At 45.5% G+C, this 26,380-nt stretch overlaps 1 protein-coding gene across 16 annotated transcripts in view; it reads right to left on the bottom strand.

Annotated features, from left to right (window-relative positions):
- The window catches only part of STX8 (syntaxin 8), a 209,172-nt gene that overhangs the window by 126,770 nt on the left and 56,022 nt on the right, over positions 1 to 26,380 (bottom strand). For 15 of the 16 annotated variants that reach the window (XR_008713070.1, XR_008713069.1, XM_055576550.1 and 12 more), the window contains one exon: positions 19,242 to 19,334. Coding sequence is in view for 14 of the 16 variants with exons in the window: in XM_055576550.1 (XP_055432525.1) it covers positions 19,242 to 19,334 (93 nt within the window). In the remaining 2 variants the exon portion in view is untranslated. Of the gene's footprint in view, positions 1 to 17,827; positions 18,272 to 19,241; positions 19,335 to 26,380 lie in introns of those variants that run through there. The other variant, XM_055576552.1, reaches the window with a different exon arrangement.

Genomic DNA, 26,380 nt, shown 5'->3' with positions numbered 1-26,380 from the left:
AATGCGGTCCCTAAAAGCAGGTCTCAAACTTAGCTGCATGCCTCACACACCCGAGTAGGTTGTACTTTCCCTTTAGATTTACAGAGCAACACAAGAAGGAAACAAAAGTTCTTAAATATGAAATTAAACTGTGTTCTCTGGCCTCTGGTACTGCTTCAATATAACACACATTCCCGAATGGCTTCATGGGCTGAAAAATCTCAAGTGCATGTCTCCAGCAAATGGTGTCAGAAGTGGGTGCATAATACACGTTCAACACAAGCTCGGTGGCCGGATGCAGGGACCAGTGATGGAGCTTAAGTGCCTCCCGAGGCCAATCTCAGCCTCTTAAATACACACGCTGGGTCACGCCTCTGAGCTTCATAGGTTTTAATGTATTCTCTGCCATGAAGCTCTTTGGAATTAGCCTTCTCCCCCAAGTCAGACAATTTTCTCTCCTTTCTCACTGAAAACACTTCCTCGGTAATAGGCGGGGTGGATTACTTCCCCAGGTTGTTTTTCTTTTTTAAACCGTGGAAATGTCAGGCGTGTTATTTTCAGAGTGATTTAAACAGCGCTGGTGTTCTAACGGAACAGCAAGAACAAAGATGCTCAAATATTAATCATCCTGCTTGGCTGTCCACCGGGAGTTGCTGAAAATGGCAACACAATGCTGTCTTCTGGCTTCACGTCTCCGTGACCGCCTGGGCGGCTCGCAAACACTCCCTTTCCAGAACATATGGGCCCATCTCAGGAAAGAATTTGCCTCCATGAACCTTGACTGGCCAATCAAAACCAGAAGGCTCTGAGTTTGGTGAACTAATATTGGGAATGAGCCGGGCGTGGTGAAAAGGAAATTCTGTGGGCTGGAGAAATTTATACCCTGAGAGCAGCCGTATCACAGGTGTGCCGGCTCACCTGCAGAAACTGAACTTTCAAGAACGCGAGTTCAAACATTTCTTCGGGCCGCACGCCTGTCATCACCGAGGATGAAAAACTGAGCGGTGCTCAGAGCTATCTGAGGGCTGTTGGGGCAACAAGGCCGCCCTTGACTGAGGGCTTCCAGGGCTGAGCCTGGGGCCTTCGCCCAGCCGGCAGGATACTATTCAGTTTAATCCCCATGGCCCATAAGGTAGGTGTTATCATCCCATATGGAGACAAAGCTTGGAAAGATTAAGAAAATGGTTCTTGGTCCCACAGCTAGAGAGAAGGGGGGTAGGGTGGGGTGGGGGGAAGAGGTCCTCTCTGATTCCAAAGCCTTTGTTCTTAACTACTGTTCTCTGCAACAGTCCTTCCCCCTTCCTCATGCCCTGGTGCTGGTAGAAAAGGGGGGCGAGGAACCTGGAAAAACTACTGGGTTGGCCAAAAAGTTTGTTCATGCTTTTCTGTACGCTGTTAGAGAAAAATCCGAACAAACTTTTTGGAGAATCGGATAGATGGGAGAAAAATTAAAACCTGGCAAGATTGAGGCTGTACAAGATGGTCCTGGAAATACACGGGGAGCAACTGTTTCCAAAGAATGGAGGGACTATAGTACATTAATCACCTTGGGCGACCAAGTAAGTACTATTTCCAAGATGAAAGACCTGACGGCTGCTGGAAAGGACTTAACACTGACCTTTCAACAGAGAGAGAGAGAGAGAGTGGGGAAACAAGCCTCGCAGAGATGCACGGACACTAGCCAGCTCTTCCAATTCTAAGGAAAACAATGAAAGCACAAAAGGGGTATGACAGACTCCTAGCCAGTTTCACCCTAAAAAGGCATCGGGATTAAATCGCCCACGACTGTTTCCAACAAAGAGACACCGACCTGTGTCCAGGACACTCCCCCGGCCCATCTCCCTTGGCCTGAGGCATAATGGGAATAACAAGTGGGGTGGCCTGGTGGCTCCATGAGAACCCTCGGAACCTCATTTCAACCAACTTCACTGACCACCTGGGAAGCACGTGGCATCATGATGATGACCACAATGAGCAGCTGTTGAGAGCTTGCTGTATCCGAGATGGGGTGCCCGTTATGTGTTTTATCCCATTTAATCCTCACAGAAACCCTGTGGGGTGGAAACATCTCCCTGCTTTAAAAACGAGATGACCCAGGCATAGAGAGGAGGTTAAGTCCCGTGCCTGAGTCTCAGGACTGATCACTGAGGCCACGCCACAGGCTATGCAGGTGAAACACTCAGTGTCCACCCTTCCGGACATGACTGTCATGCAAAGATAAAGACAAAGGCTTCATTCCCTTCTCTTTCCCTGAAATGCAGGACCTCCCCGCCGCTCCCCCGCCGCTCCCCCGCCGCCCGAGAAGGGGAAAGCCAGAATGCTCAGCCCATTCTCCAGAGGGGCTTGGGGCATTGGAAGGCTCCAGGTCGCAGAGTCCAGACAGCAACTGTCCTGACCCTCCCAGCCATCCCAGACACGTCCAGGCCTTTCAGCCAGCATGGTCATTACCACCCCTTATGCTTTTAACCAACGTTAATTCAGAATGGAGCTTGGGTTGAGGTAAGATACAGAGAAAAACTTCTTGGGAAGGAGTTTTTACTTTGTTCTATTTTAAAAGGTAGATCCCCCACGTCTCCACCAAAAACAAAATAAAACAAAACAAACCCATGAAAGGTAGAGAGAGCATACAAGCTGATTCCCAGGGGGAAACCCACTGAACTCAGACAGTTGGGTTCTTTAAATGGTTTCTGTCTCCAATTAAAAATCTGCCCATTTCATCTTTCCCTTAATTAACTAGTCAACAGTAAGAATTACCAGGACTTCCCTGGTGGTCCAATGGTTAAGAATCTGCCTGCCAAACAGGGGACACAGGTTTGACTCCCAGTCCTGGAAGATCCCGCGTGCCACGGACCAACTGAGCCCATGTGCCACAACTACTGAGTCCACGTGCCCTAGAGCCCGTGCTCCACAATGAGAGAGACCACTGCAGTGAGAAGCCCGCACACCGCAACTACCACAACTCAAGAGCAGCCCTTGCTCACTGCAACTAGAGAAAGCCTGCGTGCAGCAACCCAGACCCAGAGCAGCCACATAAATAATTTCTAAGAAATTACCCATGAAGTACGAAATCTTTAAAAGAATAAAGAAGTCTGGAACTAGTTTTCTTTTATTAAGTAAAAGAGGCACGAGCCTGAACATGCAGTTAATAGGACACTGGTGCAGATAAAACAAAGCTAATTATCATTTCTACTGGCTGTGATTTTTTTTTTTAATTCTTATTTCAAGTTTCTGAAGAGAACCCTTTATATCTGCTGACAGATTCCCGTTATTTTTGAACAAGCTATAACTGAGTAACAGTTTTTAAAGACAGAAAGCCCTAAAATACACAGCTCCCATAATGATACACATTTAACTATAAAAGGTGAAAAGACACAATGTTCCTTATTTTTATCCTAACGATGAACAGAGCTATGGTTAGAAATTGAGTGGAAGCAATATACTAGTTTAATTCCAAAGATTTATAAATGTCTCTTGAAAATGTCAGGTAAGGGTCAATCATTCCCAGAGACTTGGCGTTCTAGTTAACGTACATCCCATCTGACCTGCTGAGTTCTGACTCTACAGACCTAACTGTTGGGGATTTTCTCCCCAGGACTTGGAAGCGATGAACATGGAAGAAGGACACTTGGACAGTCTCTTGTAAGGACTGACAAGTTTATTTTTGTAGTCAAGCCTTTTTATAGAAGTAGGAACAAAGAGCTTAAGAGTATACAGCCAGCAGAGTGCATATGGGGTTAACACCTAATCAGTAAAAATATTTCAAGGACAGCATGCTCTAAGTGACCCATGTGTTTATCCCATAACCCGTTTTCTCAAGCAACATCCTTAATATTTATTATTAAATCTTGGCGCCGGGCATAACCAAAGGCAGGAGATGTTTTTCTGCCCAAGCACACCAAGCCGGGGTATTTCTGGCCCTTCGCCATTTTCCCAAGGACATTCTCCAACCGGCTAACTGGGCTTCCCAACACTAACAATTCTCAAATATGTAAAGCTGATCCAGGGTGGGGGTGGACCCAACAGAGATGCACCGCCTGGGCCCTCCTTCAAGGAAGGACTCAGTGCCCCAGCTACTGAGAGCGCTTTCACCAGGTGGCCTTTGGCCATCAGCTTCCTTGGGGATCGTCTCAAGGGCACAAAGCTGCGCTGCCCAATGACATACTCTTCCATGTCCGACGACTGATCAGGATGGGGGTCAAGAGGCCTCGGCGTGTGAACTCAACATGGGCCCACCCTGACAGGCCATTTTGGCTCCAAGGCTTCCTGTGGGCTTGGTTGAGGCTGTCTTTGAGCTCAGCTTTTCCTTCTGCCCATCCAGCCTCCATGGCCTCCCTTCCACAGGGGCTGACCACCACCACCTCCACCACCCCGCCAGGAACTCCCTGATATACATCCTGCTTAGTAAACTCCCTCCTGGGGCTGCTCCCAAGAGAATCCAACCTATGACTCAACACCTCTGTGGATAAGAAAAGATAATCAGTTTTCAAGGTTAAGTGACACTACTTAAAAGAAGATGCTGGGGAAAAAAAAAAAAAAGCCTTCATAATCATCTTGGTGTCTTTCCTCCTCAATATGACCTACACTCCACAGGCCTTTAAAACTCAACTTAGAGACTGAGAAGCTCCACCTGGGTTGGTCTTTGCATTATTCCAGCCAGACAAAGGAGCACAACAGAACTCTCAGTGAGGCAAGTGAGGAGCCCACATAGTCCCTTGAGCAGGGTGAGCAGGACCGCCACCTAGTACATAACAGACTGTGAACTCCCAGAGCATCAGATGCATTCCTATTCACATCCGAGTCTAAGCCCACATGTGTTCTGTCTCTCTTGTACACAACACACACACACACACACACACACACACAGATGCTCCGGGCCCAAAACTGAGGCCTAATTGTACTGATGTCAGGCTACATGTATTAATATGTAAGTGATAGAAGGTGCTTTCCAGGTGGCTCAGTGGTAAAGAATCCGCCTGCCAATGCAAGAGATACAGGTTCGATCCCTGGGTTGAGAAGATCCCCTGGAGGAGGAAATGACAATCCACTCCAGCATTCTTGCCTGGAAAACCCCATGGACAGAGGAACCTGGAGGGCTACAGTCCACGGGGTCTCAAAGAGCCGGACATGACTGAGCACGCACACAAGGACAGAAGGTGAAAAGCAAATAAACCGTCTCATCAATTTACATCCCAAACCACCATCTCAAGCCCCATCTCTCCACAAGCCACCCGAAACATCTCTCACAATCACAAACTACCTACCACGTCCCAGACTCTGTCCATTTCTAGCAAGGAAAAGTACAAGAGCAAGTTTTTAAAATTCCTTTTCAAACAAAGCACAACAAAAATGGCTACTCTTATGCTTTTTGACTGGATGATGAAAAAAAACAGTCAATAAGTATTCACCTTACTCCCACCCCTAAGACCCGCCAAGCTGTGGCTGGGGCTAATAGAACAGACCCTATAGGAGTCATGAGTGAAGCCAGAAACAGAACATGGGGCCTCAAATGATCCTACCTAAAGGACCCCCAGGGTACAGAAACACACTGGGGCCTCCTTCAGCTCACTTACTGGTGGGTACACAACACTTAACACTGAAGCACACTTTTCAAAGGCTGTTTTTTTGTAATAAAAAATAATAATAATATTTATAATTTATTTATACATGGGTCTTAATGGTGACACTCAGGATCTTTGATCTTCATTGTGGCATGTGAGATCTTTAGTTGCAGCATGTGGGATCTAGTTCCCTGACCAGGGATTAAACCCAGGCCTCCTGCATTGGGAGCTCAGAGTTTTAGCCACTGGCCCACTACAGAAGTCTCCCTGGTTAATTTTTTAGTACACGACAGAAAAAGTTTTTAAAGTTGTGTTTATGGATTTCAAACTAACCAAACTGAGAGAACTCTACCTTTGATGTCAACCCAGTTCCTAAACTATTTTTTAAAAATAGTTTAAACTATTGTTTTAAATAGTTAAGAACAACTGATTGTTTCCTCTAAAATTCCTCTCTCCTGGAGGGACGGAACTGTCAGCCTGCATATAGAACACGGTGTTCCTCCCCAAAATGCACGGTAGGGACGAGCTACCTTCGTGCTCCAGGTCCCTTAACAATCCTGAACCACCTGAAAGGACTGCCCAGACACCCCAGTTCCTTTCCCACGCGCTCTCCCCCCGCCTAAGCACTTGGTTCTAATCAGACCACTTCCTTCCTGCTGCTTTGGTTTTTATTACCCAAGTCCTTCAATCCTTTTCACCACCCCAGATGCTAAAGAACTTCCACTTTGAAAAGCACATTCTCTGTGGCTCCTAAAGAGACCGAGCTCAGCAGAAGGTCTTGCTTAACGGAGCCGGCCTCGCAGCTCCGTTAAGGTGCAGCTGAAAGGTGAGCACGGGTCCTCGGCAGCTTCCTGGACCCCTTCCCTTCTGCAGAGCCCATGCCTACCCCATCTCAGGACTCTCCCAGGACCCTCCAGTCACAGAGAAGCACAGAGATATGATAAACAAACCACACTGGGTGGAGGTCTCTGTGTGGAAAACAGTGAACATGCCAGGCCTGACTGCTTCTCTTAGGAAGGCCTGCTCACAAAACTGCCTGGTGTTTGGGAACCTGGATTTGGGGAGGGTTCCCACCGATTACTGGTAAGCGTGGTCACTAGTTCAAAACCATATAAATAGTCTGGTTTATGCTTAATGCCAGCTTTCCTTTTGGAATCTGGGAACATAGCAATTCCCTAAAAGAAAAAAAAAAAAAAAAAAAATCCCTGGGCCCTGAGTCTCTCATGAGCTTCCCTGGTTGGCAACACTTTACAGGTGTTGTTATAACTCAGCTGCTGTGGGGTGAGGGCCCATCCCGTGTGACTCCAACTGTTGGAAGAGGGCGCGGGAAGCATGTGTCTGGGTTCCCCTCCTGCCTTTTCTTGCTCTGACTTCGCTTTGTGCTCTTTCACTGTAATTGATCACGATGACCATGAGTACAACTAGAATCGATCGTTATTCATGGTGGTTCTGTTCTACACAGTCCCCATGAATATGGAATTTGCAAAGATGGAACTGCTGTATGTCTACATTTTATGGAGATATAGATTGTATCTTCAAACCTAACAACAAACAGGAGAATCCTGGTGAATTCTATTTTATTCTTCAGTAAAGAAAATGAAATAGATAACCAACAAGGACCTACTGTATAGCACTAAGAACTAAACTCGATACTTTGTAACAACCTATAAGGGAAAAGAATCTGAAAAAGAATATATGTGTTTATGTTTGTATACATACACACATACATATATCTGAATCATTTTGCTGTACACCTGAAACTAATACCATATTGTCAATCAATTATACTTCAGTAAAAAAGAGAAAATGAGGTTCAAAACTGTTAAGTGACTTGCCTGAGGCTGGCCCCCCCAAATCAGGAGCCAGAGTTGGGACTCAAACCCCATCCAACTGGCCCCACAGCCAGAGTCTCCTCCTTTGGCCACCTCTGTATGCAAGCAGAAAGAAAAAGGCAGACCATCACCTGATTTGACCTTGGCTGGGAATGTGCTCATCACATAACCCAGAATTATCCCCTTTACACATGTCCGTGAATAACTGCAAAAGCACTACAAGTATTGATTTGAGGGTAGACACAGATTTTTAGAAGGCAAGTATCTGCTGAGTCCTACGAGTCCTTTCAACAAAGCACCAAGCCTGGAGGTGGCCTTGGAGACCCCCAACATGACCTCCAAGGGGAGCTCTGGGTCTCCCCTTCCTGCAAAGGCACCAAGGACGAGGAAGAGCACCATCGCTGGGTCAAGGTGGCAGAAGGCAGCGCCCCCCAGCTTGACCTGCGCCTGTTAACCGTGACTGCTCTGGCCCTCCCCTTGAGAGTCTCCACAGTCTCCGGTTTTGGCTGGCTCCTCTGTCCTTCACTCTCCACTCCAGCTGCTGGTGCTGGCCTGACCGCCTCCCTCCTGGAAGTCAACTAGGGACTTCGGTGCAGCCCAGGGAGAGGGAAGCCCAACGAATCGCCTGGGCCAGCTGTCCCAGGGCCTGAAGATAAATGACCTTTCCCCCGACAACTGTTTCCACAGCTTTTCCTTTGGAAAATCCTTGCCTCTCTCATCAGATGATCTCTCAGCCGGCTACATGGGCCAGAGTAAAGACCAAGACGTTGGCCTAGAAAAAAAGGATAAAGAAAGCACTAGACTAGAGGACAAAATAAGTCTTGGGACCCAAAGTAGCTCCAGCCCAGGTCACCAGAATTGAAGTTCCCAGTGACAAACATCAGGCATGGGTCTGAGAATCTTTTCGGCAGACCCAGAAAATTCCAAGAATCTGGGTTCCTCATGTGGCCAAAGGTTTGATCAATCACACCTATACAATGAAGATTCTGCCTGTATAATGAAGCCATGATTTAAAAAAAAAAAAAAAAAAACCTTGAACAACGAGGCTTGGGGAGCTCTCTCTCTCTTCCCTCACTCCCACTAGCTGCATTATTATCAACTAGCCCCTTCTTAGGACTTCCCTTGTGGCTCAGTAGTAAAGAATCCGCCTTGAAAGGTAGGAGATGACGGTTTGATCCCTGGGCTGGTAAGATCCTTTGGAGAAGGAAATGGCAACCCACTCCAGTAGTATTCTTGCCTGGGAAATCCCATGGACAGAGGAGCCTAGCGGGCTACAGTCCATAGGGTCACAAAAGAGTCAGACACGACATAGCAACTACACAATAATAATAAAACCCCTTCCGAGAGATTAATAATGACTGTTTTGATAAAGAACTACTTTTATATTCACCAAGTACTCAGTACTCAGTACCACAAGTCAGTCTGTCAGTTGCTCAATCGTGTCTGACTCTTTGTGACCCCATGGAGTGGAGCCCGCCAGGCTCCTCTGTCCATGGGATTCTCCAGGCAAGAATACTGGAGTGGGCTGCCATTCCCTTCTGCAGGAGATCTTCCTGACCCACGGACTAAACCAACCTGGGTCTCCTGTATTGTGGGCAGATTCTTTATCATCTGAGCCGCCAGGGAAGCCCTAAGTACATGGAAAATAATCTCTTTCCATCCATATCTCTAAGTGTCTTATCTCTGAGCAAATCCGTCTGTCAACAGACTGACTGACAGAACTTGGAAGTATCACTCCAATCACAGAAGCCCCAGAAAACAACTTTCACAGACTGTATTTGAAAACTTGTTTAACCAGAGCTTCCACAACACTAGCTGTTTCAGGAAAATGATGTCTATAGATACTGAGACTTTGTCCAAAATATAAGAGCAAGACTCTGAGCTCAGGACAGAAGAGCCAGCACACAGGGCTGTCCCCTTCCTTCCCACGGGCACAATGAAAGGCCAGTAAAAATATTTTTTGAGAGAATCAATCCATGGTGGCCCTGAAAACACGAAGAAATGCTGTCAGTGAATAAGTCATTTGAAAGGCTTTCTTTAAAAAAAAAAAAAAAAGAAGAAGATAGTTGGGACTATATTGACAAATAAACCAAAACCGGGGGTGGGGGGTGGTGAGGGTGGGGGGCGGTGAGGGTGGGTGGGCAACAGCTTGAAATACATGATCAGAGCTACAGATAGGAGCTCTTTCTTTCTGATAGAACCCTGGAGAAGCTCCAAGCTTGCCGTCAATAGCTATTGGGAGCCGAAGAAAGGCCTACAGAGAAGAGGCCGGGAGGCAGGGACGGGGCATCTGAGGGCAGGGCTGTCTAGAGAGCAGCTGAGCAGGGCGGGCCTCCACCCTGTTTGGTGGAGCCTGGAGTCTGCAGCAGTGGCCACCAGCTGGAGCGCCCGGACCACGCTCTCTGGAGAGGAGGGTTTGCCTGGGGAGCCCACAGTGTTGGGGGTTCAGGCTCAGAGTGAGTTGAACAGGAGCCTCTAAGATAGACAGAAGTGAAAAGAAATAAACACATACAAGAATGTCACCCTGAGGTTAAAGTTTTCCTTCCCTTAGTGATGTGGGGGTCAGGGTTGCAGCCAGAGGTCCTGAATCTGCTGTGTCCACGTCAGACTGCAGGGAAGGTGCCTGCTGGTACCCCTGCCTGCCCACAGAGAGGACACTCAAGAAAGAAGGTTTGGGGGTAAACAAACCTACCAAAACTAAGATCATGGCATCTGGTCCCATCGCTTCATGGCAAACAGAAGGGGGAAAAGCAGTGACAGATTTTACCTTCCTAGGGTCCAAAATCACTGAGGACAGTGACTGCAGCCACAAAATTAAAAGACATGCTCCTTGGAAGGGAAGCTACGATAAACCTAGACATTGTATTAAAAAGCAGAGACATCACTTTGCTTATGCAAGGTTCGCATAATCAAAGCTACGGTCTTTCCAGTAGTCATGTATGGATGTGAGAGCTGGACCATAAAGAAGGCTGAGTACAGAAGAAATGATGCTTTTGAACTGTGGTGCTGGAGAACACTCTTGAGAGTCCCTTGGACTGCAAGGAGATCCAATCAGTCCATCCTAAAGGAAAGCAACCCTGAATACGCATTGGAAGGACTGATGCTGAAATGGAAGCTCCAGTACTTTGGCCACCTGATGTGAAGAGCTGACTCACTGGAAAAGATCCTGATGCTTGGAAAGACTGAAGGCAAAAGAAGGGGGCAGCAGGGGATGAGATGGTTAGATAGCATCACTGACTTATAGGAAATGAATTTGAGCAAACTCAGGGAGAGAGTGAAGGACAGAGGAGCCTGGTGTGCTACTCATCAGCATGGTCCTTGACTCATGGACCCGCCTTAACAAAGTCCAAGCCTGAGGGCTTCAACAACAGACGTTTATTTTCTCACAATCCTAGAGGCTAGAAGTAGGAGATCAAGGTGTCAGCAGAACTGGCTTCTGATGAGGCCTCTCTCCTCGACCTGCAGTCAGCCGTCTTCTCTCTGTGTCCTCACGTAGTCTCCCATCCATGCCCTAATTTCCTCTACTTATAAGGACACCAATTATATAGGATAGGGCCCAACCCAATGACCTCATTTTAACTCAATCACCTCTTTAAACACCCATTTCCATGATACAAATGAACTGATTTACAAAACAGAGACGGACTCACAGACTTAGAGGACAAACTTATGGTTGTGGTTGGGGGAGGATGGGATGAAGGGATAGTTAGGGAGTTTGGGATGGTCATGTACCCACAGCTGTATTTAAAATGGATAACCAACAAGGACCTACTTTACGGCACAGGGAACTCTGCTCAATGTTATGTGGCAGCCTGGATGGGAGGGGAGCTTGGGGGAGAATGGTTACATGTATATGCATGGCTGAATCCCTTTGCTGTCCACCTGAAACTATCACAACGTTGTTGACCAGCTATACTCCAATATTAAATAAAAAGTTAAAAAAAGAATGAAAGCAAGACTCTAATTCCAAATACAATCAGATTCTGAGGTTCTGGGAGTCAGGACTTTCAATCTGTAAATGTTGAGAAGACATAATTCAGCCTGTAACAGCATTAAGACGGAGATGAACAAACCAAAACGTACCTGGAGGACTCAGAAACACTGCAAAAAGCAGAAGGAAGATGCAAAGTTCTGATGGGTACCATTCAAAGGTTTAAAGGACTTTACAATCTTAAAAACGTACAATCATGAGTATTAAAACTTACAGCTGAGTAACAGAAAAGAGAGTAGAAATAGAAATCAGTAAAAACATGTTGGTTAATCTAAATAGTCAGTAGAAAATAAAAGAGGACTTCAGTTTAAAACATGAAAGAGGAGGTGTCTGAAGGAAAGTTTAATAATTCTAATCTGGATTTATTCAGAGAGGTATATTTGCTTTAGACTTTGTTAGAAAAACGTAAACTGAAGCCTACATGTTAAAAATGTAAGACAGGCTGTGGCCCAAGGTGGGTGGCCTCACTGAGTATCTCATTCTTGGGTGGGGGTAGGGGAGATTCGTTTTCCCATAAAGTGGTCATTTCTCAGCTCCTGGCTTTGCATGCAGAGCCTGCTTTCAGTCCCTCACAATGCCAGGGACTATAGCCCAGCTCTAATCTCTGCATGGATACTAAAACACTAGTCCCTAGGGTGTCAGTTCAGTTCAGTTCAGTCGCTCAGTCGTGTCCGACTCTTTGCGACCCCATGAATCACAGCACGCCAGGCCTCCCTGTCCATCACCAACTCCCGGAGTTCACTCAGACTCACGTCCATCGATTCAGTGATGCCATCCAGCCATCTCATCCTCTGTAGTCCCCTTCTCCTCCTGCCCCCAATCCCTCCCAGCATCAGAGTCTTTTCCAATGAGTCAACTCTTCACATGAGGTGGCCAAAGTACTGGAGTTTCAGCTTCAGCATCATTCCCTCCAAAGAAATCCCAGGGCTGATCTCCTTCAGAATGGACTGGTTGGATCTCCTTGCAGTCCAAGGGACTCTCAAGAGTCTTCTCCAACACCACACTTCAAAAGCATCAATTCTTCGGCGTTTAGCTTTCTTCACAGTCCAACTCTCACATCCATACATGACTACTGGAAAAACCATAGCCTTGACTAGATGGACCTTTGTTGGCAAAGTACTGTCTCTGCTTTTCAATATGCTATCTAGGTTGATCATAACTTTCCTTCCAAGGAGTAAGCGTCTTTTAATTTCATGGCTGCAGTCACCATCTGCAGTGATTTTGGAGCCCCAAAAAATAAAGTCTGACACTGTTTCCACTGTTTCCCCATCTATTTCCCATGAAGTGATGGGACCAGATGCCATGATCTTCGTTTTCTGAATGTTGAGCTTTAAGCCAACTTTTTTACTCTCCTCTTTCACCTTCATCAAGAGACTTTTTAGTTCCTCTTCACTTTCTGCCATAAGGGTGGTGTCATCTGCATATCTGAGGTTATTGATATTTCTCCCGGCGATCTTGATTCCAGCTTGTGCTTCTTCCAGTCCAGCGTTTCTCATGATGTACTCTGCATATAAGTTAAATAAGCAGGGTGACAATATACAGCCTTGACGTACTCCCTTTCCTATTTGGAACCAGTCTGTTGTTCCAGGTCCAGTTCTAACTGTTCCTTCCTGACCTGCACACAAATTTGTCAAGAGGCAGGTCAGGTGGCCTGGTATCCCCATCTCTTTCAGAGTTTTCCCTAGGGTGTACATCCATTCAATTATCTCTGAGGGCCATGGGGCGTCCACTGCACTCACTGCTGTGGGGCAGCGCTCTCCTTTCTGACACCTGGAGAAACTCTTGCGTTCAAGCTCAGTTAAGAAGCATAAATCAGTTTTTAAAATGTCTTATCTAATATTTTCATGTGTTTCGGGAAGGGAGTGAGGGGCTTCCCGTCAGCTCAGTCTACCATTTTTGACAACCTGTACCGTTCCACATGGCTCATTAGTAAAGAATCCGCCTGACGATGCAGGAGACGCGGATTCGATCCTTGGGTTGGGAAGATTCCCCTGGAGAAGGAAATGGCAACCCACTCCAGTAATCTTGCCTGGGGAATCCTATGGACAGAGCAGCCTGGCAGGCTACAGTCCATGGGGTTGCAAAACAGTCGGACACACCTAGCAACTAAACAACAACTGCGAATAAAATGTTAATCACAGAAAAACTACTCTGATTTCCGCCTTCCCCTGCTCACTGTTCTAACATTTCCCTGGGCTCCCTGGACTCTGGGATCAGCAGGCTTTTGCCCTCGTTTCTCACCCGTGTTACCCTTCTTTCCATGAAAGGGCTTTTTGCATATGCTGTTCCTGCTGTTGGAAATGGTCTTCCCTTTATTTTTTAGTATTACTTTTTTTAATGATAGAAGGTACACTTCACAAAGAAGATAGACATCATAAACCATTAGACACCTTAACAACAAAGAAACAAAGATACATAAAGCAAAAATCGTAAGAAATACAAGGGAAAAGGAAAAAATATATAGTCACAGTGAGACAGCAGCGGTCTTCCCTGTAAATCCCAGCACAGGTATTATTTCCTCGAGGGCAGGCTTTCTCAGTGCTAAACTGTGTCAGTCTCCTCTGCTATGTGTTCTCAAGGCGCCCGGGGACGTCACTACCACCGTCTACAGCTGGGCGTCTGTGCAGTTGTCTGTCTAACCTCTGCCTCCCCCTCCAGAGCAGAAGCTCCCTGAGGGCAGAAGCCAAGTCTCCCGACACCTGATGGACGTGGCGGGTTCTAGCACAGAGCTGAGCACACACAGTCGGCCCTCAGTGCTTGCTGAATGGACGGAGGATGTACTACGGAAGGAAAAGTATCACTCTGCACAGATCTTACCAGGTTTAATGAGGCCTTTTCTTGTTAGGTTAATAAAAAGTTTATTTGATAAACTTTTACGAAATAGAAAATAAATGATTTCATAGGTACAGGCAGATTATGGAGCCAGTCAGCAGAAACAAGCAACGTATGAACGTGCCGCTTCTGTGTGGCCAGAGAGCTTACGACGCCTCCGGGGGCGCCAGAGGGAAGCACCAATGATAACAGACAAGGGTGACCGAGTGGAATTCTTCCCAAAGACGAAAAGATGGCAGGGGATGGGGGAAGGGAGTGACCTCAGAAATGCCTCTCCATCCTATGAGTCTCTGAGCCTGTGGAACTCACAAATCTCTTAATGAATGAGATGGTAATTCACTGATATGTACATGAAATCTTTCAGCATTTTGTCTAGGTCTTCTCTCAAAGCACACCCTGGTCTCCTCAACCCCAGTACTGAGGCTGCCAACAGAGACAAGTCACCTTCCTTGTCACCGTGGTTTCTTCCAAAAGGCAAGGAAGTGCTCAAAGGTTGATGGAGAAACATCAAAAGGGCTGGCTGAAGCTGGCATATTTGAACATCAAAATGAATCTGCTGGCAGAGGTTGGTGACACAGCCTGTTCTTGGTGCTGTTCCCTCTCTTGGAACTGGGTTTCTGGGGTTCTTCTGGGCGCTGGCTTCAAAGCTTGGCCAACGGCCAAACCGGGTATCTGAAATACCCGCTTTAGTCAAGTCAGTCCCGTTCATTTTCTTGTTTTAGTGTTTCTTTGAAAAGGCCCTGTGCTCTTGAACACGAACTTTAATTTGAGCGTGAACTTTAAAGGATTTTTCTGTAAGACTTTTTTGCAGCTTCACCTTGGAACAGCATCTGGGGAGTCAGCCTAGCACGAGCCCTCTTCCCCTGGGTCGTCCACGCGGTTCATTGTGACCTGGTCCCTCGTGGGGGTCTCCCTGGTGACCTCAGGCCTCCGCCCCTCTCTCTCCTGCATCCCCTCACCTTCGCCAGCTGCCAGTGCCCACACCCACCAGACATCCAGGTCTCCCACCACCCGCCTCGTCACTGAACCGCCAGTCCCCTTCCTCATTAGGCTGGGTCCCTGGCATGTGAACAGGGTATAATTACTGGCGTGGGTCAGGCCCTTTTGAACTCTATGAGGAGACTGGAATCTTAATTCCTGCAGTGATGACGATCCAGCCCTTCAGCTTTGTGGTTATGTTCTCAGTACCGTGTATTTTCTTAGTTAAGGGTCGGATACCCGACTCCAGCCTGGCCCGGCTGGCCATGATCTTAGCCTATTATTTCGCTCATTCAGTGAAAACCAAAAGAACAATTCAGTAGACCCATAAACCACGGAGAGATATTTACAACCAAAAGTGGTAACCTTCTCCAGGGTCCCAGATGCCTCGTGACACACACGGGTCACAGTAAAACCCCAGATGGGGCAGCACCCCTGTGCTCAACACCTCAACTGCAGAGTGGCCTTGACTGTGGCAAAAGGAACAAAGACTGACCACGGTCCTAGCAGGGGTATCACCTTTTACCCTCAGGGAGCCTCTCCATTCCTCTGAAGGAGAATGGCTGACTCTGCCCTATTTCTGAGGGGCGAGCGTGCACATCGGAAAACCACCAGCATGGCTGCAGGCTCAGTGGGAGGCCACCGCAGAGAAAAACCCAGCTTGTTTTGGCAACTTGTGGGAAAATACCTCATGTTTGTCCATGTACACATGTATGTATCTGGGCCTGGGGCGGAGATGAGGACTGTGGAGGTGCAGAGGAAGAGATGAGAGGGATGCGGGTAAAGCAGTGCAATGGGAAGACAGTCTGTGCGACCAGGACAGCAAACATGTAACATGTAACCATGTGAATGGTCTGTACACATGCGGGCTTTATATCTGTCATGTGAGCATACAAGGAAAAAAGTACAGTACAAGACACATTCTCTCAGCATATTCAACAAGGGCTTGTGCTTGTCCTCAGCTCTGTCTGACTTTGACCCTGTGGACTGTAACCCGCCAGGCTCCTCTGTCCATGGGATTCTCCAGGCAAGAGTACTGGAGTGGGTTGCCATTTTCTTCTCCAAGAGACCTTCCCGACCCAGGGATCGAACCTGTATCTCCTGCATTGGTAGGCGGACTCTTCACCACTGAGCCACCTGGGAAACCCCATTCAACAGGAGCACTGGTTCCCAAACCTGGCAGCCTGTTGAAACCATCTGTGGAGCTTTACAAAGTACTCCTGCTTAGGTCTCGTCCTAGAGATTCTGCCTTAACTGGCATCAGGTATCGTGCTGGGCAGACAGCAGCCCCCTAAAGACATCTAGGTCCCCAAATCTGAGAATGTTAGGTTACACGGCTAAGGGGCATCAAGGTTGCAGATGGATTAAGGTTGGCTTTAACTATGAAACCCTTCTGGATTATCTGGATAGGCCCAGTGTCATCACAAAGGCCCTTAAAAGAGGAAGAGAGGGGCAGGCGTTAGAGGTCAGAGTGATGCAATGTGAGAAGAACTCAGTCCACATTGCTGGCTTTGAAGATGGAGAAGGGGGCCACACCCAAGGAATGCAGACAGCCTCCAGACACTGGAAAAGGCAAGGAAACGAATTCTCCCCTAGAGCCTCCAGGAAGGAGTACAGCCCTGCCAACACCTCCTCTAGGGAGAGCATGGCAGACTTATGATCTCCAGAACCATAAGATAAGGAGTTTGCATTGCTTAAAGCCATGGAGTCTGTAGCGATGTGTTATAGCAACAACAGAAAACCAATTTGGGTATGGCCTGGGCTTTGAAGGTTTAGAAGGTTCTCAGATGATTCTAATATACAGCAAAGCACGACAACTACTGAACAGGAGGAAACATAAGATTCGGACATGCCTGGTGGGCTTCCCTGATGGCTGAGTGGTTAAGACTCTGCTTGCCAATTCAGGAAGCCACGACAACGAGAAGCCCATGCACTGCAACTATCGAGGAGCCCTTGGCTGTCACAATTAGAGAAAAAGCCCACAAAGCAACAAAGACCCAAGACAGCCAAAAATAAATAAATAAAATTTTTTAAAAAAGAAAATACATGGCAATTTCATCTGGGAAGTCAGTAAGTCAACCTCACTAAGGTAGGCACCAACCAGCTTGACCATGGACCATGGTTATTGGACACGGCTTATCCGAGCACATCACAGGATGGACATGCTTTATTAGCATGTGGCCAGTGTTCTTTCTGACCCAGTGAGCAAGCTAAACTTCCTTGGGATAAAGAAAAGTTATACCTATGATAAGCAGACTTTCTACAGAGCCAATTTTCTTACAAATACTATCTTTCAAGGAAGGAACTGGCCAGTAATTGAGTTAAATGCAAATACATGAATTAGTACGTGCATGTCAGCACCATTGGCAAAGGACTGAACTGTCCTCCCCTCTGTGCTTAAAGCATTAAGAACCTCTACTGGTATAGTAGGATGAGGGCTTTCCTGGTGGCTCAGACAGTAAAGAATCTGCCCGTAGTACAGGAGACCCAGGTTCCATCCCTGGGGAATATCCCCTGAAGAAGGGACTGGCTACCCACTCCAGTATGCTTGCCTGGAGAATTGCATGGACAGAGGAGCCTGGCAGGCTACAGCCCATGGGGGCTGCAAAGAGTCGGACATGACCGTGACTAATGCTAGGATGATAATGCTAGAGGACTTCTCCATTTGCTTTGCTGACCTATTTATTTATGACCAATGGCAGACAAATGGAATTAACTTATTTGTTCATTTATGATAGATAAATGGAATAGTACTATAGCAACAAATGAACTCACTGCTTAGAGAGATGACGAGAAGTGGAGCTTATACAGTCTGACAGGTGCAGCCCCCATTTGGAGCAAGCAACCACCGACTCCCAGGGCTCCATACGGGGTAACCTTTCTTGAAAGCTATTCCACCGTGAGCCTCCACGACACTATGACCACAAGCTAGCACCTTAGAGCCTTTTGCTTTTCTCTCCTTACTTTGTCTTCCTTAGAGAGGAAGCTGGAGTGAAATTTCATGTCTGTTCCTGACAAGTGAGGTGACGTAACGGGGCGCCTCGGCCACTCTGGGCTTCGTCTCTGACAAACAGTGATAATGTCGCCTTCACGATGCTGTGCTGATTAAATGAAATGGTGCAGAATGAAGGGCTTAGCACCCAGCAGAGGCCTTTGATCAACACCAGCCTCACTGAAACGCAACTATTCTTTTGCTTCTACCCATCGCCTCTACACTGAAGCTTCTCACTTCTCTTCTCTTCCCTGTGGTCCTGTCCTCTTGCTGAGCTCTGGTACCTTATCCGCCACTGTCCACTAGATGCTGTGACTCAGATTTCTCAGTGGCATCTCTCGCTGAATGTGTCCACACTGGACTTAGGACCTCCGCTCCAAACCAGTGACTTCCCCCTCCCCCATTCCCCTGACCAAGACCACTCAGTAAAAGTGCCATCAGTCCCCTGCCTCTGTTCCCTTTTCCCCACATAATCCTACTGCTGCATCTTCCATTCCAGCCCCTGTACCCTCAGCCACACACTTTAAGCTCCAGAGCCTGCCGGGTAGGCTCCTAACTTAATGCTTAATTTCTCCCAAGCCATCTTGCTTGTGGGTTTGAAAACTGATCTTTCTCTTGCCAGGTTCATCACATCAAGCCCTGAAATAAAAAAGCTTCACGTACAACTTTTTTGTCCCCCAGCCTGATATTTATGATGGAAGAGGAGCCAACTCTCTGGGTGTGCAGAGGACATGTCCCTGTAGGCTCCATGTGCCCTGACCCTGCGTCCTCAAAAAGCACTGAGCCACCTCACTCCGTGACCACATAACGAGGGCCCAGGGGATAACTCGATCACAGAACAAAGCACTTTTCAAAGCAGCTTCAAAAACTGGAGATTTTTTATTAAGTTTCTTAACCTAGTGTTTAGTAACTACAATCTAAATCGGCCGCAGACCACCCTCAATCGCATTAAACTATAATAATCCACAGACGTTAAACTACTTTCGGTGCTCTGTAATATCAGAGTCATCTAACAAATAGTCAAGCCTTCAGCACTAGTACTCAGTGGCAAATCTAATCAATGTCGGACACGTTCTTACCGTTTTGCTCATCCAGTTCGTTCCCAATTTCCTGCCCCATTTGTTTCTGGCGACTTATGATTGAGGAAAGGGCATCGAGGCCTGCGTCCTGTTCTGAAAGAAAAAGTAAGGCAGTTAACTCACTAAAAACCTAAGGAAAACAATTTAGGTCCAGAAACAGACCCAGGCATGGAACACAATTCAATACATAATCAAAGTAACATTTGAAATCAGTCAGAAAAAAAGAGAAAATAGTTAACAGTATTGGAACAAAACAAAGAAAAAAGTTAAATACCTACACTTCAGAACTTAAATGAAAATAATTTCCAGATGAATTAAATTTTAAATATTATAAATAAGTAAGATTTGACTACATAAATGTTTATACTTTCTGATAATAAAGAGCATGTAGAAATCAATAAGACAATCTTCCTCTTTTTTTTTTTAAATGGGCAAAGGATACAGACAGAGAATGCACAGAAGAATAAAATAGAAAAAGACATAAAAGTTCCAACATCACTACTAATTTTTTAAAGATATCAAAGAATAGTGAAGCTTTTTTCTGACTTATCAGATTTGTAAGCATTAAAAAGATTGCTAACACGCCGGGTTAAGTAAAGTGCAAAGAAGCTCCTAAGTACCAAGTCATGGGGGGATAGCTAATATATCTTTCTAGAGAGTGAACTGTGCTAACTTCCATATCTACCAATTCTGTGTCTAGGAATGTATGCAAGAAAACATTGGATGGTATGCAATGATGTACTGGGTTGGCCAAAAAGTTAATTCTGGTTTTTCTACAAGATGGCACAGAAAAACCCAAGTAAACTTTTTTGCCAATCCAATTGATACAAGGCTATTCCTTGAAATACTGGTCCTCTGCTGCTTTTCAACTTAATGCTTCTTAGCTCCAAGTTCTCCCTTATTTTGATTGCTCTGAGAAAATGGATCTGGGTCCTTTAAATAATTTTTCCTTCACCAGCTTTGTCAGTGGAGGAAACTGCGGAAACACTGCAGGAGCAAACGAATTTTCCTTCCTGGCTCCAGCCTGCCCTCCGGACAGGCTTCTGGGTGCTGACAGTTCCTTCCGTGTGCAGTAACCAGCAGCACCCCAAGGCAAGCCACTTCTCCCAACACACCCACTCCTGGGGCATGAACTTTCAAAAGAAGTTCATGATAACATTATTAAGTAAAAAAAAAAAAAAAATTAGAATACAAAACAATATACACAATAGTAAAAGAGTATTTTTGCTTTTAAAAAACATGTTATTTTTTGGGACCTTCCTGGCGGTCCAGTAAGACTCTGTGCTTCCACTTCAAGGGCCATGGGTTTGATCCCTGCTTGGAGAACTAAGATCCTGCATGCCACATCGTGTGGCCAAAAAAAATCTTGTTGTAATGTGTTATTTTTCTGGATTTTAAGATTTTCAAAGAGAAAAGCACTCAAGTTACTCAAGATCTTTAAAGTTTGTTTTTCTTAACTCTAGGCAGCCTCCATCCCTGTACTTTTTTCCTCTGCCCGCAGGTGCCCTGGAAAGAACACTCCAAGGCTGAGTCGAACGACTCTTTCCACCGAGCACTCTGCCATTCGCGGCTTCACTTGTTGGGGTTTTTAAAACGTCTGTTTCACCTGATGGCCCATCTATAAAAGCGGAAATCACAAAGGTCCTTCTGCCCAAGATCACATTAACATTTCCTTGCATAGTTTTCCCTAGGTTTTCTTCTAGATTTTTTTTTCTTTTCTTATGGAATTAAGCCATTACACTTAACTTGTTAATTCATCTGGAATTTATTTAAACTAATGGTGTGTGGTAAGGACCCCTTAGTAACATTTTTTGACACGATGTGCTTTTTTTTTAACCATACAAATGACCTGCTGTCTCTAGGGATCATTCCATGGGACCATTTTATAGCAAAATCACTTTATAATGAGGTCCTTTTGGTCTTCAGTAACAACCTCTTGGATGGACTCCAAGAAAAATCTATCATCAACCTAGTGCTGCTATAGGATGACCGATGTTACTGGAAAACTCCAAATGCATCTCCCAAATAATCTATATATACATCTGAGGGTCAAGTGTCAGTATGAATTAAAAGGTAAAACAATATATAAGAAGAAAACAGGAGATTCCTCTATGATCTTCAATTAGGAAAAAAAAAAAAATTATCAAAGTCCTGGAGCTGCTTTACCTAGCATAGACACAGATTATGAATGAAAAATACCTACATTACACTCTTTTCACTTAACCTCGACTCATTACGTGCCTCAACCACCTAAAGGTTATCTTGCTAATGAGAAACAGAAAGAGGGCTAAAAATTCTGCTCCACTCAAATCATTTCTATAAGAACCTAGTACTTTCTCTGGATGTTTAAGTGCTACAGTACAGTTTCATCCCATAATTCAGAAACACAGAAGGCCCAGATAACAGAGATGCTGTGCATGCAGTAATAATGGCGGTGATGACCTGAGCTTCTGCAAGTCTTAAAGCTGCATTTCTTAAATGGAGGTGGTACAGTCATCTTAGACACAAGGAAAATAAATGCTGCTATTTTCAAAAATATCAACAATTATCAAGACCCATGCAGAGAGTTAATCTAGAACCCCACAAACTATTATATCATAATGACCGTTCATTACTATACTTTGCTCTACCCAATGTACAGCCCAAGGCTTTATATCACAACAGATCATCTGTAACACACCACACTCTATTAATCATAATTCAATGTTGCTGCTGCTAAGTCGCTTCAGTCATGTCCGACTCTGTGCGATCCCATAGACTGCATAGGCTCCCCCGTCCCTGGGATTCTCCAGGCAAGAACACTGGAGTGGGTTGCCATTTCCTTCTCCAGTGCGTGAAAGTGAAAAGTGAAAGTGAAGTCACTCAGTTGTGTCCAACTCTTAGCGACCCCATGGACTGGCAGCCCACCAGGCTCCTCCGTCCGTGGGATTTTCCAGGCAAGAGTGCTGGAGTGGGGTGCCATTAATTTTAAAAAATGGAACGACCTCTGCGCTACACAGAATAATTACCCCCTGAAGATGTCCACCTCCTAATTCCAGGAACCTGTGAATATATGACCTTACAGGGCAAAAGAAACTTTGCAGGTGTGATTAAAGTTAAGGGATTTGAGATGGGAGATTATTCTGGATTATCCAAGTGGACCCAAAGTAATCACATGAGTCCTTAAAAACAGAATCTTTCCCAGCTGTGGACAGAGAGAGCTATGAGGAAGGGTCAGAGAGATGCAACGTTCTGGCACTGAAGACAAAGAAGGGGTCCATGAGCCAAGGGATATGGGTAGCATCAGGAAGCTGGAAAAGGCAAGGGAATGAATTCTTCCCTGGAGCCTCCAGAAGAGAACACAGCCCTGCCAGCACCTTGATCTGTATTGAACTTCTGAGCTACAGAACTATAAGATGATAAATCTGTATTTTAAGTCATCAGTTCAGTTTAGTCACTTAGTCATGTCAGGCTCTTTGCAACCTCATGGACTGCAGCACGCCAGGCTTCCCTGTCCATCACCAACTCCCAGAGCTTGCTCAAACTCCTGTCCATCGAGTTGGTGATGCCATCCAACCATCTCATCTTCTGTCATCCCCTTCTCCTCCCACCTTCAATTTTCCCAACACCAGGGTCTTTTCCAATGAGTCAGTTCTTCACATCATGGAGCCAAAGTATTGGAGTTTAAGCTTCAGCATCAGTTCTTCCAATGAATATTCAGGACTGATTTCTTTTAGGATTGACTGGTTGGATCTCCTTGCAGCCAAAGGGACTCTCAAGAGTCTTCTCCAACACCACAGTTCAAAAGCATCAATTCTTTGGTGCTCAGCTTTCTTTACAGTCCAACCCTCACATCCATACATGACTATTGAAAAAAACCATAGCTTTGACTAGACAGACCTTTGTTGGCAAAGTAATGTCTTTGCTTTTTAGCATGCTGTCTAGGTTGGTTGAGTCATCAAGTTTGTGCTAATTTATTATTGCAGCAACAGAAAATTAATACAATCATTTTTTGAAAAATCCCTTCAGAATGGTTAGGTGTTTGAACACTTCCTGTCTTAAGACACGCAGAAAACCCATCTTCTAACTAAATGTCATATAATTGTGGGAGGATGATCTGGTGGCTGCAGATTAAAAATAAAGGGAAGGTCATCATAATGTTTTGCTGCCAAAAATGACAGACATGACTCTGATCAAACCACTAAATCTAACTACCAATTTACAGAAAATATGCAGGACAGAGGAATACATTAAACAGTAGATGGGGAAACGAATAGCAAGTCTAGATGGTGGGAAACTACAGGGCAAAAGCCCTTGTTTTGTCAACAAACTGTGAAGAAAAAGAGTTGGCAAACGCATATATTGATTAAAGAAACTCAGGGGACATATCAATTAGTTGCAATGTACAGACTATATTCAGATCTTGAACTGAACAACCTAAAAGGAAAAAAAAAATCATTGGACAATCAGAGAAATCTGAACATCAAACAATCTGACTGGATTATTTGATTATATTAAGGAATAAAGCTATGACAAACCTAGATAGTGTATTAAAAAGGAGAGACATCACTTTGCTGATAAAGACCCGTCTAATCAAAGCTATGGTTTTTCCAATGGTTATGTACAGATGTGAGAGTTGGACCATAAAGAAGGCTGCACACCAAAGAATTGATGCTTTCAAACCGTGGTGCTGAAGAAGACTCCCAAGAGTCCCCTGTACAGCAAGGAGATCACACCAGTCAATTTTAAAGGAAATCAACCCAGAATATTCACTGGAAGAACTGATGCTGAAGCTGAAGATACAATACATGGGCCACCTGATGCGAACAGCTGACTCATTGGAAAAGACCCTGATGCTGGGAAAGACTGAGGGCAGGAGGAAACAGGGCAACAGAGGATGAGATGGTTGGATAACATCACCGATTCAATGCATATGAACTTGGTCAAACTCCAGGAGATAGTGAGGGTCAGGGAAGCCAGGCATATTGCAGTCTATGGGGTTGCAAAGAGTCCAATACAATTTAGTGACTGGACAACAAGAATCTTTTACAAACATGCTTTAGAGATATATTCTGGAATATTCACCAATGAAATAGTATAATGTCTAGGATTTGCTTCAGAGATAATTGCGGGGATAGGAAGGTGGGTAGACGTATAGATGAAACAAGATGGGCTATGAGTTGATAACTGCTGAAACTACTGCTGGGCCGGATGGAATCAGCAGCCTACTCTCTCACTTTCATATGTTTGAAACTGTCAACAGCAAAAAGTTACCAACATTTTAGCAAGTAAATAAAACCAAGGAACATTCTTAAGAATGGCAATCTTGGGCCCCTTGACTGAGCACATGGCAAGAGCCCCAAGGGCTGAGGCTGTGTCTTCTTTTCCTATGGTTTTGCCCCACTTCTGAGCCCAACTGGTGGAACAGATCAAGTATTTGATCAATGTGTTTAAACCAAGGAATGACCACAGAGGGCCCTCTAGATCTGTAGAAGAAATAAAGATAGTCTCTGCTACATATATATGGAGTGACTTTTGGTCAACACTAGCCAGCCCTCTGAGTTTAGGTAGCAGAAAAAGTAGCTGAGGCTGTGTTGTCCAGTGCCCAGAGAGAAGCGATGGAAACTCCCACATCTGACATACAGGAACTTTCCCTGGAGAAGGGGAAATAAGGAACGAATGAGCAGAAGATGAGGTCAAGCTGGGTAAAGTTAATCACTACATTGGAAAGACTCTTAGAGCAAATTCTAAGAACAGATGTTTTTGTTTTAAGATTTTAGGGGAAGGAATCTTGGTCTAGGTGGCAGCTGTAAGAAAGGGTATCTTGAAAGAGAGCTGTCTATGATGTTATGAATCCAGGGGTTCAAAGATGAGCCACTCGGATGATGCCAAGGTACACCACAGCCCTGCCAGTCACTTTCCCCACCACTGTTTCAATGGAAATACTTACAAGACCTAAAAACACAGAAACCCATAACTAATCCACAGTCTTCTGCTAGAATCTAGAAACAACATCTATAGACTATGGTAAAGGAGAGTTGGAGCTAATTAAAAGCCCCAGCAACAAAGACCTCCTGGGGAGAGGCTAAGTGATACACCTTCTTCCAGGTCCTTCCAGGTCCACCATCCACCATCTGACTCAGAGACAAAGGTCTTTACCGACCAAAAAGGCAGTTTCCCTTGTTTTATCTCAGGGATTTGGGGGCGATGGGCATGGGGTAGGGGTGCTGTGCCACGTAACTTGAGGGGTCTTAGTTCCCCAACCAGGGATGGAACTTGGACCCTGGCAGTGAAAGCACCGAGTCCTAACCTCTGGACCACCAGGAATGATCCAGTTACTAACTGGATCACCTCACCCATCTTCTGCCAAATGCCCATTTGTGCTTCAAATTATAGCATAGGAAGCATAGAAACTGAGGCCATCTAACTGGCAGTAAGGAGGCTTAGCCTCCAGATCAGGAAAGGAAGGCATTCATTGCCTTGAGTCTAAGCTCCACCAGAAACCTGTTATTTTAGGATGATTTTCCAAGTGTTTTCTAAAGGTCAACGCAAGTACAGAAAGGCTAACAGATGCCACAGGCAAAGTTAGAAATGACCCTTCGTGGTTCTGTAGTGCAGGACCTAGCCAGGAAGCATGGCCATGGCAATCTCAGCACACATATCACCAAGGTTCTTGAGGCAGAGAAAAGAGTAATGAGGGTTTCATGTAAAGAGAACTTCTGTTTTTGCACTCATCCTTGAAAAGGCAACTTGCTCGGAAAGCAAGAAAGGATAGAGTATTTCAAAACACAAAGGGAAGAGCAGAAAAACATTCAGAGCTGTAGTAAGTGCCCCTCTCCTCCATTCCTTCACTCCCCATTCCCACCCCACAAACCCCAAAGGCCAGCCGGCTTCCAAAGGGTGGGCATCTTAGCGAGGATGCTCTCAGTGTGGGAGACTCAACACAAACACTTACATGCGGCATCCTCTCACACCCAGCCCACAGCGATCTCTGAATGAGGCACCTTGTCAGTGGCAGAGATACTTCTCTTGACCGAAAACAGCTTTTCTTGGCAAAAAAAAAAAAAAAAAAAAAAAGGCAACAATGCCCAGAAATTTCATGAGTATTAGCTATCAAGACATTCCTTTCAGGAACCATGAATCCTGAAAAGTAAATCACT

This window comes from Bubalus kerabau, chromosome 4 (genome assembly GCF_029407905.1).
Source record: "Bubalus kerabau isolate K-KA32 ecotype Philippines breed swamp buffalo chromosome 4, PCC_UOA_SB_1v2, whole genome shotgun sequence".
Lineage (NCBI taxonomy): Eukaryota > Metazoa > Chordata > Mammalia > Artiodactyla > Bovidae > Bubalus > Bubalus kerabau.
The sequence above is the reverse complement of the archived record's forward strand: the minus strand, read 5'-3'. Positions and strand labels throughout refer to the sequence as shown.